Source organism: Scomber japonicus, chromosome 24 (genome assembly GCF_027409825.1).
Source record: "Scomber japonicus isolate fScoJap1 chromosome 24, fScoJap1.pri, whole genome shotgun sequence".
In the NCBI taxonomy this organism is placed as follows: domain Eukaryota; kingdom Metazoa; phylum Chordata; class Actinopteri; order Scombriformes; family Scombridae; genus Scomber; species Scomber japonicus.
Window position 1 is genome coordinate 4,840,058 of NC_070601.1, and position 12,982 is coordinate 4,853,039.

Genomic DNA, 12,982 nt, shown 5'->3' on the forward strand with positions numbered 1-12,982 from the left:
ATTTTTGACACAGATGATACCAAAGAAATGTATTGATTACTTTTCCAATGACAAATTGATCATTTCAACTCCAGTATATACAGTAGTTGCTTGTATTTCCTTTGGTTTTGTTTTATCCTTTTTCCCCTCTTCTGTTTTAAATGTATATAGTTGTATGTGTGTAAAAATAATAGGCAAAGAAAATTGATAAAGAACTTTTCTCTTCAAAAATCAGCAAACAAAACCCAAACATGAGCTAATTTTTATATTTATTTCAGCATCAGATATCAACAAGTTATACGATATATCAACAATAAAACCTTCACAGATGTTCCCTTCTCATGTGTCTGAGAACTCGTTGATAAAAAGTATTGCAACTTCAATTAAAAGGCTAAAATCTGTAATTGTGTGTGTGTTGATAGACCGATAAAAAGTACACAATCAATGCTAAATTAGAGAGAAAAAAACTAAACAGAAATAAACGTATGAGAAGTCAGATTGCCATCATCAGTGTGGTTCATGTCACAGTAAGTCACTTTTTTTACTTTGAGATATGTCATGTGTGATAATGTCGGATGCAGATATATTAAAATTATAATAACACTGTGTTGGATGTTTTTTTTCTTTACAGTTGAAAAGAAGAGCTGTGTCGCCCCCTTGTGGTAAAAATAGATCATTGCAGATAACAACACACAATGGCAGTGGCTTGAAATAGTGAAACAAGGTCTTCCTAAATTCACTCTAGCTGCTTCAGATTCGATATTGCTTCTAATATCAGTCTGATTTCCTGTGTACGGTTTGTAGATGCTTTCATAAAATCATAAATGACAACGCCAAGATGTTTAAATCATAAGCAGGGAAAACAAATTGCATAGAATTAGAAGAATGTTAATTAATAGATCACATTGAATAATTGCTCCGGATTAAATTTGATAATTTCCCCAGTTTTTAGTCATGCAGCTTTAATGATCTAATTTCCATTTGCGATCATTCAAATTCATTTTAATCCTAATTTTTGATCCTTTTTCTTGCTTTTGAGGAATATTTTTGCATTTCTGGTCAGTTTTCTAGACCCTTAAAGATCAGAAACTTCACTGTCATTGCCATCCTTCCAGCTGCAGTGTTTTTATAGATCCTCATTGACAGATCAGATTTCTCTTTCCCATCAGAGGGAGATCAGTAGTCAGTGATTGGCAGTATTTCTGTGGTATCAATTTTCTTCTGCTGCATGATGAAGTTTTGTTTTAATATTGTCCAGCTTTGTGAAAGAAAATGTGAGGATAACTCATTCTGTATCTTTAAATTATGGAGATTTAAGTCTCTAAACATGAATATTGTAGCCTAAATAATTAATGTGAAGCTTTTCATTTTCCTTTCCCTTCAATTTTTATCTCTCTAGTACGGTTAATTGATTTTAAACATGTGGTTTTGATGACTTTTATCACTCTTCATTATATAACTATTGGTGTGATTGATGATGATAATATCAGTGCATGACCAGGAGTGAGGCAGTGTCATTCATGTACACTTTCATAATGATAATAAGAATAAAAAAACAGTGCTGTAGCTTCTGCTAACAGGAAAAACATTCTTGTTTCAAGCGTGTGTTGTGCATAATATGACATAAGCAACTAATATAGTACATGAAAACTGTTCTTATACTAAAGAGGTTTGAATCTGAAGGTTTTTTTGTTTTTTTGAGGAAGTTGCTATTGTATATTTCTGTAATCTCTGCGTCTAACAACCAAAAAAAAACCCAACCCAAAATCTCTAAAGTGTCTGAAACAGTAACTGTGTGACATTGAGGTTAAATCATCAAACAGCTTTTTGTGTGTGTCTGAATACAGTATCTTGATTTTAACCGGTCCGATCATGGCCTTCCCAAAACACTGCAGTCATAACTATCCAAACAAAAAAACACGAGCCCTGCTTTCCCCTCCGCAGTCCAATCAGGTTTCCACTTTTCCGAAGGTCCCATCGGGCGGCCGGTAGTGTTTGGGGAAGGCCTTGAGTTGCAGCGAGTTAAACGCGTACTTTCGGCATCCGACGTTCTTCACGGTGTTTTCTCGTCTGCAGCCCTCGCTGAGGAGACAGGACAGAGAGGAGGAACAAGAGGAGGAGACAGAATGAGAGTGAAAAAAAAAGTAGAAGTGATGGTGTGAATGATGTTGAAAAGATGAATCCAAAATGATCAAATCCACTCTTTGGTTAATCAGTTTCTTAGAGTCACCCCGAAGGGAAGTTATTGAATTTGTTTTTTAGGAAAAATGTCCTGTGATTAATATCTGGTGTCTTCAATCTTCAGGATGTTTCTTTAGGCTTTGAGAAACAGTGATTGACATTTTATCGATTACCCGAGAAAGTAATGAATCGGTAATGAAAATAATAGTTAGTTGCAGCCCTAATCTCATTCATTAGACAGATGCATGTTTTGGATGTTTTTGTACACAGATATATTTGAAGCAAAACTAGGTTCATGTGTGTTGCTCCAGGACTTTTTGACAGCTGACCCCTCCTGTTACTAGAGTCACAAAACATGCCTGATATATCAAAGTTCATTTAACAATACAATACATGGATAAAACTGCCCTAAATACACATTAACAATCATATTTTGTATATTTTGAGAGGGAGCAAAAAGTGCTGCAGTTCCTACTAATAACCAGTAGGTGTCAGTAAAGACTTCTTACAGGTTGAACTGAATGAGGAACACATCATTAGGAACACAGCTGCTCATGCAAACATGAAAAACTGTTCACACACAGTGAAAACAGACACTGTGGAGGACAGATGAAAGACATGGAGTGACAAACAGACATATAAATGGACAGATCTCTAACTTCTGCTGCCAGTTTTATTTGAAGCACAGTTCAATCCAGATATTAGAAGCACGTGTTGTTGAAGTATAACCAGTGAGAGCCTGACAGAGGAAATGCAGTTAAAGCTTCAGTTAAGGTGTTAAATTGTGTCTGAAAAGGAGCCAATGCATGACAACAAACAACTTTAAAGAGCATAAAATACCAGCACAGTAGTCTGGATCCTGCAGGTGGAAGCAGAAAACATTTATTACAGCAGGAGTGCAGCTTTCAGGACACACTGACTGGAGGTTTTCTTGGGTTTGTGGTACATTTAGTGCAACATTTAGCACACACGGGACACAGCCAGGATAAAAAGCTTTGGGACGTTATCTGCTGCTGAGTCTCAGAGGAAAAGAAAACACACAAATAAACAATTCAACTTCATAGATAAGAGTGTCACCAGCTGGGTGCTGACCTGGGATCTGTCTGTTTCACCTTTAACAACTAGAAAACACAAGCCAATGTCGGATGAGGTCTGTAAAATTTCAGAGTAAAAGCATTTTTTCCTGGAGTTGCTTTCTGTACAAAGACTGACAAATTTCTCAACTTAAGCATGAAAATATTAATAAAAATGATAAAACTATCAGCAATTAAGGGAAACTTCTCTGCAGAACCCACAGCCATACAATTGTTTATGCAATAATTTTCTTTTAACATAATAACACTTTGCAGCAAGTAATGACCATCCATTAAATATGATACATTATTAAATCAATATGTTAAATGTTACATATAACCTGTTTAAATAACACGTCATAACAGGAGGGTTCCTACAAATTGCAAATTGTTATTATGCAAAAAGTGTATTATAATAAATCATAAAATTAACAGTTAATAGTCGTGATAAAGAAAAACATATAAATATGCATATTAAAGCGAGATCACACAGACATATTCAGCTGTGATATAAAGTGACAACAGCATGACCGTTCTGGCACAAGCATTAGATTATTTATATATGTATTTATATATATATATATATTTACTCTGCTTTGGAATAACTTAAGACAAGATATAGCAAACTTTAGCAATTAGGCTTACAAGCATTTAAATACAATTTATGTACAGCAATACAAATATATTCTCTGGTACATGTTGATTCTTAGGAATAAAAAAACCCCAAAGAAAATAAAATAAGATTTAAATCAAAATTGGCAAAAGTATCATAAATGATGTAATAACTTTAATAAATATTTTAGGAAGCACTTTAGTGTAATTACACCTGTATTTAAGGGGGTTTAATGGTAATTATATCAGAAATCAAAAATGTTACTGGGACTTTTATATTTTAAATCCAGTTCATCATATTTGACATAATTCCCTTTTCCTCACATCCCTGCTGCTAAGTGATTATATATTTTTATGTATATTAAATATATTATTCTTTACTGCTTTTAAATAAAATCAACATATAGTGTAACTTCTGTCTGACAGAGGTAGATCTAAACAGCAGCGCAACAGAAACGAAATGCAAAATATTCTTCAAAGAAATAGTAAAAAACATAAAGAGTGAATAATATCCAACATTTTCGGAAATATACTTTTCTTCTATACTAATTCTTCTTTTCTTGCTGAGAGTTAGATGAGAGGATTGATACAACTCACATGGATGTTTGTTAAATATGCAGCTGAAGCTAGCCAGTTAGCTTAGCATAGCGTAGCACAAATGTTGAAAATGGCGGTAAACAGCTTGCAAATATTAACAAAATCCACATTTCTGCACCTCTAAAGCTCACAAATAAACCCAATATTTATATTTTGTTTAATCCATATAGAAACCTTGATGTAAACATAGCACGTTGAAGTTTGGAGGGTTATGTGCATTCATGGCTAAGCTAACCAGCTGCAGGCTCCAGCAACATCAGATCTTCTCATCTAACTTTTTGCAAGAATCTCCCCAAATGTTGAACTATTCCTTTAAATAGAAAGTGCAATACAGTCAGATGCATTTCTACTGAAACCATTATACTTCAGGAAGTACTCCTCCTTTCAGCTTTTAGCACATAAACTACAAAAATGTGTTTCTACTAATCAATAAATCCCGCTATAATCATAAAAGAATCAATGCATTTCTGAGTATTTATCAAACTGATCAGAGAGTAAGGAGTTCCCTTCTAGTTTAGAGTGCATAAAGTATGTGGGACCACATGGATCTTGAGTGTTTAGGGGTCATCAGAGTATGATATAATCCCCGAAGAGTCTATTTTAGTCTGATCCATTTCCTTACTGGGTCGATCTTAATGAGACGGCGCCTTGGAGCTCCTGGGAAGTGACTGATGTTTCCATTCAGTTACACGGGGCTAAACTATTGATTTTTACAACGCAGATATCCCACATGTAAAGCAACATGACGACTCGTGGTTTCTTTACACATTCTCCATTTTTAAGTTAAGAAACAAACATTTCATCCTCTTATTTCCAAGAAAAATACAGGAAACAGTATTTTAGAGCTCACTTAGACTGAAAACTGTATTGCTAACCTCCAAAACTATTCTGCAATACACAAACACAAGCACATATTAATTGACACTGACACATTCTTTTAAGGAAACTCAATGGAAAGTGCACGATTTATAAGCAAAAACTTCTTAAAATCTCTTTTCTTCAATCAGATGAAGTTGGGGCGACTTTACGAAAAAGTCACTTAAAAATTCTTCAAACAAGAGAAACTCGATTTTACTCTTGTTTCTATGATGTGGAAGTGGACTGATTCACACACACACATCACACTGATCCTGGTGAAAAAGAAAGATCCGACAAAACTGGATTCACCTGACGAAATAAACCTGACTGAAGCATTTGGCACAAGCATGAATACATTCCTCGTTCATTCATCCAACAGCTCAAAATCCTGATCCTCTCCACTCAACATAATATAAAGCTCTCTATAAAGCTAATATAAACTGCAATAGCTGCTAACTGTAGCGGTTTGTCTTTGATTATCTAGTTACGACTACAAAATCTGAGTAAATGCTCCATAGGGTGCAGAACTTGTGGTGCTACACTGCATAATCAAACCCCTGAATATCCTACAATCATACGTTCCTTAACGAGCCAATTACTGTAGAAACTGCATCTTAAAAAAAAACCCACGACATACAGATTCAACTTTGTCAATTGGCGAGACAGAGCTGATCTTTGCTGCATTGGCATGAAAGCTGAAGAGCAGATACAGGTTGAATCACTGTCACTGTTCGGAGATTGACTTATCAGGTCTGGCACATCGGGACCAATTAACGTGTCCACAAAAAAAAGAAAAAAAGGTGCCACTGCTGCTCTGCAAACGTTCAATCTCTGTGAGTGAAAAGTATATAAAAAAAGCAATGACTGCATTAAACATGTCACCGCTTTTACAAATGAACTCAAACCATAAATAACATCTCAGCCGGACTAGAATCCCTGAAGGACATCTGAAATAAAAAAGATGCATTTTCAGCCGCAATGTAAAAATGGCTCCATATGGGACCTTCAGACTTGACAAGGACAGCCTGAAAATAATTCCCAATTCAGTCTCCTCTTCTCACACAGGAGTGACAAGGGAAATGTATGCATTATGTTGCAGATGCCTCATTAAAATCTGCTTTAAACTATTAACTATATTTGTGCTGCAATTTAAAAGAAGATATACGTTTCTTATATTGTCTTATAGGAAATCAGTTGTGAATGTTAGCAGAGGACTCAATACCTTTCTGATCTGTTCCTGTGTGTAAAACCCCATTAGGATAAATATTTGGGGGTGCTGACTCTTCCTGTCTGCAGCAGTAGAGGTAATGCTGGGTATCAGTGTTCAATACCTTTAAACAGAAATAAGTGCCAACTAGTACCAACACTTCTCCAGTCAAATGATTCCTGCATTTGATCCTTTTGGACACATATTTAGATAAAAAAGACCATTTGTACGGTTTTAGTAGCAACCAACTCACCCATTTAATGCAACATGTGATCGGCCCACTACGGCATCAGCTTCAGCCCATACAGTCTAATGTGTGATAATACTTTACTGTACAGTTTTGCACATATTTAATAAATATTTCAACACTCTCAAAATGTATTTGTGTACAAAAAATCAATTAGATGTGGAGGAGTGACGGCACTATAGGCAACTGACTGCTTCCATTCATATGATAGGTATTGAATGAAGTACTGGTACTGGTATCATACTTTAAAAAAGAAGAACCCCAGCCCTAAGCAGGGGAAAGGGAATACTTGTGTTTATGTTTTCAGCAAATTGGACCTTGTTTTTATCATTTTAGTCTGGCTGATATGTTTTTTGAGCTCAGTTCATTTGTTTTCTTTGTCTCATCGATGTTTTCAGACCCTAAATGTGTCCCCCCTATTTGGAGATATGGTTAATTAAATACTGTAGATTGTTTCGGTATTTTTAAAACTAACACTGTCTGTTATAATAATGACCAAATGAAGTCTAATACTTGGATCATTTTAGTCATATATATAAATATATTACGCTTCATGTAAACAGAGTCACTGAGAACCTGCTGGAAAGTGCACAAGCTGAAGAAGACACAAACAATTGCCTCCTATCATCTAGAAAAGCAGGAAGATCTAAAGAAAGAAAATGAGCAAATACTGCCTGAAAATATACATATGAACTAAAGAATGTCTGCTTACTTTTGGCACCAAATAAAAGCTTTTCATTCCTCCTCTTTAGCTTGTAAGGTAAGTGCAAAAAGCACACGGAAGACAACGATAAACAAGCTAAACGTATTGCACAAATGAAACAAGCCAACCGTTTGTGCAAAGCTTAAATTATATATTAATCTCCTTTTATAACAGCTACTAAAATGACGATAACTCTTTCCAGAAAGCACAATTTATACACTATCGGCTCATTTTTACACAAATTCACAAGTCAGGTGTAATCTCTGGCCTTCTGTTCACAAATATACAAACTATATACTATATTTCATGGTCAGAATAAGGCGGAGAACTCACTGATAATCACACTATCATGCTATGTCTGATACCGTTCATCTAATTCATCATTATTCTATAAAGAGATCCTATCTAATAACTGTCTGCTGTGACCATCAAGACTCTTTTCAACATCTCCACTGGATATCTGTGTTTAATCAACTGATTTATCTCGATGGCCGAAGACGTGAAATGACTCAGAGTTCATTCACATTTATACCTTTTTCCTCTCTGTTCTGGCCTTCTGTCCACACTAAACATGGCTCTTTCCACATAATAGTAAGGATGCTCTGATCTGACGCAGCTTCTGTGCTGATACTAATCTCATTAAGTGGATCAGTTATAGACACGACATGACAGAAGAGCAGATTTAGCCATTTTCCTATCGTATTTGCAGTATAAATGGGGTGAAGTCGTGTTGTTTTTAGATTTATCAGGCTTAGCGTCGATGTCATCTGCAGGCTTGCCAACTTGTTTCTCCAAGCTGGAAATAGGAAAAAGAAAACAGAAAGTGTCCCTAAAGAAAAGAAAATAAACCAATTAAAAAAAAAAAAAAAAAAGGGCATTGATGGGGCGTCGGTTGTGTAAAGCCCTTAGTCAGGGTTGGACAGTGTGTACATGCTGTACAGTAGCATTTCATACACACTCACAGGACAGTGGCACAGTTTCAAAACCCCCTCGGGAGTCAGCGCGGAGTATTCCCACCCCTCCCACAGAAAGGTTGGACGAGCTCTATGTTTTGCTTTCAGTCAGTCACTCCCAACGAGCTGCGGGTGGTCTGCTCAGCTGCAGCGGAGCTTGGCCAGGAAATAGGCCACGCTGAGGAAGATCCACACCACCAGGAGGTTGGGGCTGAGGGCCAGCAGGGGCAGCGAGTACAGGAGGCTGGGGTCCATCCGGAAGTCACGCACCGGTAGCAAGCCGCTCAGGTTCTTCTGGATTACTCCCTCCCTCGTCCCAATGCTGCCGAGTCGTAGGGGGGGGGGGGGGGTGGGAGGAAGAGAGAGAGCAGGAGAGGGAGGAGGGATGAAGCAGTAAAAAAAAAAAAAAAAAAGGTTGTAGGGAGGTGAAGGGAGAGATTAGAAAAAGCACAGAAGAGGAAGGGGGAGATGGGATAGAGAAATGATAGGAGAATGGAAAGTTAGATGAAAAAGCAAAAGGAGAAGGAAAAAGTGGCAAGAGGAAATGAGAATGTAAAACAATGAAGGATGAAGGGAAGGAGAGGAAGGGAAGGAGATTCAAAGGGGAAGGAGCGGTGTGTGTCGCAACAATGCCAAAAATGAGGAGATGGCGTGTACTCATGCATGCACAGAGGTGAAATAGCAAATTAAGAGGTAATATCGGTGACAAATCACAATGAAAATGAAGAAGCCACATCCATTATGATAGATGTGGGTTTCCAAGTTGTAACAGAAAAATAATAAAAATGTTCCAATGTAATAAAAACCATATTGAGGTCACCAAAAAAAAAGGAAATGAATAACAAAAGTCCCGCGAAAAAATAAATAAATAAAAATGAAACACTCGTACAAATGGAAATTGTGACAAAGTCAAACACACAGGAAACAGAGAAGGAAGGAAAAAGAGAAAGAGAAGAAAAAAAGAGAAAAATTAAGAAAGACGTTTTGTTTTTTTGTCAGAAAAGGAAAGAAGATAAGAAAATACAGCAATGGCTCTCCATGTTTATATATTCTACAGACATGGGGCGGAGACGGAGGGAGGAGAAAATGGCGGGAAAAATGTCTAACACTAGAGTGCACCAAAATAACACCCTTTAAATTTAAATAATGAATTTCTTTTAGATAAATTGCATCCTGAATCTTCCCTGTTAGATCTATTAAATATATGCATGCAAAAGTTTATATTTTACAAGCTAACAGTAAAGCTAGCTCGCTGTTAGCAAAGCTTGTCTGTTGCGATAAGAAAAGCTAAAGTACCTAAAGCAGAAAAGTTACAGTCCTCAACTTCAAAATATATTTTAAGGGTGTATTTCTTAATTCAATTTCAACAACTCAGTATGGATGAGAGGGAGGGGTAGTGAAGGGGACATTTGGAGGAGGAGGGGGGAGGAGTGGTATCTCCAAGCGTCTTTTTAGCTTAGCATGCATCACAGCTCAAAGTCATTCCAAGGGGGCATAAATCAAACTCTAAAAAAATTATCATAAGCTATTTTCATGCTCGTCGGCTGATGAGAAAGAGGGGCAGGAAAGTGGACAGATGGTAGGAAAGGAAAAAAGGGAAAGGGGGGAGGAAATAGTGAAGAAACACTGTATCTGTATCATGCGAGTATCCGTGGGAGGTGACACTTTATTGAGCACAGGTACAGCGAAGACAGGTGTGATTACATCTTGTACATGGGCGTAACATAGAAACCATTTACAACATGAAGTCACAGAAAACTCCACTTTGAACACTTCGACTGTATATAAAGATGGACGATGTGACAGCTCCCCAAAAAGTGAAGCCAAAAAGTCTCAATCTCCCCCTAGTGGCTGGCTGCAGTATAGGTTTATAAATCCCGCCCCCTCTATGTTAATGGATGGGAGCCAAACTAAATAAATCAAAGTACATGTTAAATAAATATTCCCCAAGGATGCTTACTCCATTTTAGGGAGTTCTTGTCCTGCTGATGTTATTTAACAATATAAAAAGGGGGTGTAACGTCACCTCTGGCTCCAAATGACGTCACACAGAAGCTACTAGTTTTGGCTTCACTTTTCCACAGCGGCAGGAAGCGGAGATATGTCGTCCATATTTATATATAAACGGTCAATGTTTGAACACATAACTTTTTTAACACAAACAGATACAAACACTCGAGCGTATAGACTCAGATTCTGCAGCAGCAATCGCTCGTTTCTGAGAGCTGAAAGGACTATTTTTTGTCCTCTAGAACAAAACTCTCATTTGCAGGGAGCGGGAACATTCGGTCGATCAATATCAATCATGATCTGTTCGGGAAGATAAATCCCCCAAAAACCTGCACTTGTCACTGTGTCTCCTTTCTTTTCCATTACTATGTCGGTTGCTTCTATTACAGTGTGTCTACAAATTGTATTAGAAAATATTTTGGGACGTCACGCTTTCAGGAAATGTGAAGTTTTCAGTTGCAACATTGAGGACATTTGCATATTTGAAAACTTTGACAGATAAAACCGAAACTATGTGCATAAGCGAGAAAGTACACTGTGCTTTCTATTTTTTGGTAATTTGGATGAATGAACCCTTTCAAGTGGCAACAAGCTCTGCAAGATTGATTATATAAAGGGCAGCATTTTGACCTGACTGCATTGCAGAGGCAAACTAAACGCCTCTCAACATGCAGACATTATTTGGAAGTGAATGGAAGGAAGGAAAACGAGGAGGAGTGATGAGGGAAGATCTATCAAAAGCAAAAAAGTGACAGCAGTATTACAAATAAAGGACTCTGCCAGCTGGTTAGCAACTCAGACTCTGAAACAGCGTAGGCTAACTTTGGACGTACAGAAAGAAAAAGACAATGAAGACACACAGAAGGACAAACAAGCACCTGATACACATGAGGAAAGCCGGATTCCTCTCACTTGAATATCAGTTGGATACTTTTACTCTTGAGATTTTTGTCACATTTAAGGTTTTTGCATTAATAAATACGCCAAAAACAGGAGCAAAGAGAAAAAGATTATTTCTAAATGATGTGACAAGAATCTGGTGAAGTAAGTAACCAACTGAATTTCAGAAATATTCAAGCATCCCACTTGAGCAACTCCAGATCAGTTTCATATGTGCTTCACAGAGGGAGCAGGCAACTGTATGAGTTTTGAAATCACACTTGGGCAACGAAGCACAAAATCCTACATGTACTGAATTTATTTTTCTATATCTTGATCTTAGTTTATAGGTTAGACTTTATATAGATTAAAAGGAGGTGTGTTTTTGCCCAGGTAGGATTTTTGTTTTAGCGTGTGTTTTTTCATTCGTGTACTCGTGCACTGTGAGGTCGTCCTACCTGCGCATACAGTCGAGGGCCTGCGTGAAGACCTGCGGAGCCATGCCGTGTTCGTGCTGCAGGATCAGGCACTGCTCCAGGGTCACCGACATGGCCGTGCGATCTTTGGCGCTTTTGCAGCTGGTGAAACGAACCCCGTTCAGCCGGCGACAGATCTGAGATTGGGAAAGGGAAAGAAATGCTATAGTCGAACTCGAACTTGTGTTAAACTAGTAACAAAAGAAGTCAAGTCAATGAGATTCTTTACTCCAGTAAAACAGATACTTTACCTCGGCAGCTTGCCACAGGATGTCCACGTTCTTGTTTTTCCTGGCGTGGACGTTTTGCCCCAAAAACCTCAGCAGCTCAGGAAGACAAGTCTGAGAACGAGACCTTGGGAGGCCTGAGGGGTTAGAGAGAGGAAGGGGCGAGGGGAGGTAGGTAAAGAATATTAATATAAAAGGTGGATGGAGTACAGAGCAGGGGAAATGTGTTGGTGCCAATTTATTGCTGTAAATAATCATCAAAAGGATCTTAAAGATGTCTAACTTATATTTGAAGTTTAAACAATGCAAAAACAATAGTAGTTTTTCTACTGTAGAAACTATAAAACATATTTTTCCTGCCTTATTGTTATTGCTGAACTTCAGTACACTTTTTTACTCACAATCCTCAGGCAAGACTTCTTTGAACTGCTCAAAGTATGAATTTAGCCGTCCCAGACTCTCCAAGTTAATGATCTCCTGAAGCGATGTGTCTCCGAACCTGAAAAACACATAAAAACTGTAACCCAGCCCGAATTCACCCGTCACACACTCAAAAAAACTTCAAAGTAGATTTTCTTAGTGTCATCGCTCTGTTGCCGGCATTTTCAGACATATACTGATCGACCCGAGGCTGTGCTAAAGCTGTGTAATTGTATCTCACTCTCGTCTTTTTCTCCTCCTACTCACTCACTTCTCAGCCAGCGTTTGTTGTTCGTTGATGCCGACGTTGAAGTGCACCGGCTGAACCCTCAGCAGCATGCCGCTCTGGATCTCCCGCGGCAACGCATCAAACATGGTTCCCGGCAGCGGGATGCGGACGTTGAAGCCGTCCCGGTTCCCCGTGATGATCGGCAGCATGTCGGGGGCGGAGCTGCCGGTGGCCTGGGTGACCTTTAAGATATGTAAATGCTTGGATGAGTGGACAGACAACCTGTGACATCTGAGCAACAGCTTTAGCTTTAAACAAAATATTAAACGAT

At 38.0% G+C, this 12,982-nt stretch overlaps 1 protein-coding gene across 2 annotated transcripts in view; it reads right to left on the bottom strand.

Moving 5' to 3' along the window:
• Positions 1-231: 231 nt before the first annotated feature.
• Positions 232-12,982, bottom strand: part of LOC128354130 (inositol polyphosphate-4-phosphatase type I A-like) — a 52,732-nt gene continuing 39,981 nt past the window's right edge. For both annotated transcript variants that reach the window (XM_053314386.1, XM_053314385.1), the window contains 5 exons: positions 12,694-12,893; positions 12,404-12,501; positions 12,027-12,139; positions 11,758-11,912; positions 232-2,061 (listed from right to left, as the gene is read on the bottom strand). In XM_053314386.1, the coding sequence (XP_053170361.1) occupies positions 1,929-2,061; positions 11,758-11,912; positions 12,027-12,139; positions 12,404-12,501; positions 12,694-12,893 (699 nt within the window). In that variant the 3' untranslated portion in view covers positions 232-1,928. The remainder of the gene's footprint in view (positions 2,062-11,757; positions 11,913-12,026; positions 12,140-12,403; positions 12,502-12,693; positions 12,894-12,982) is intronic.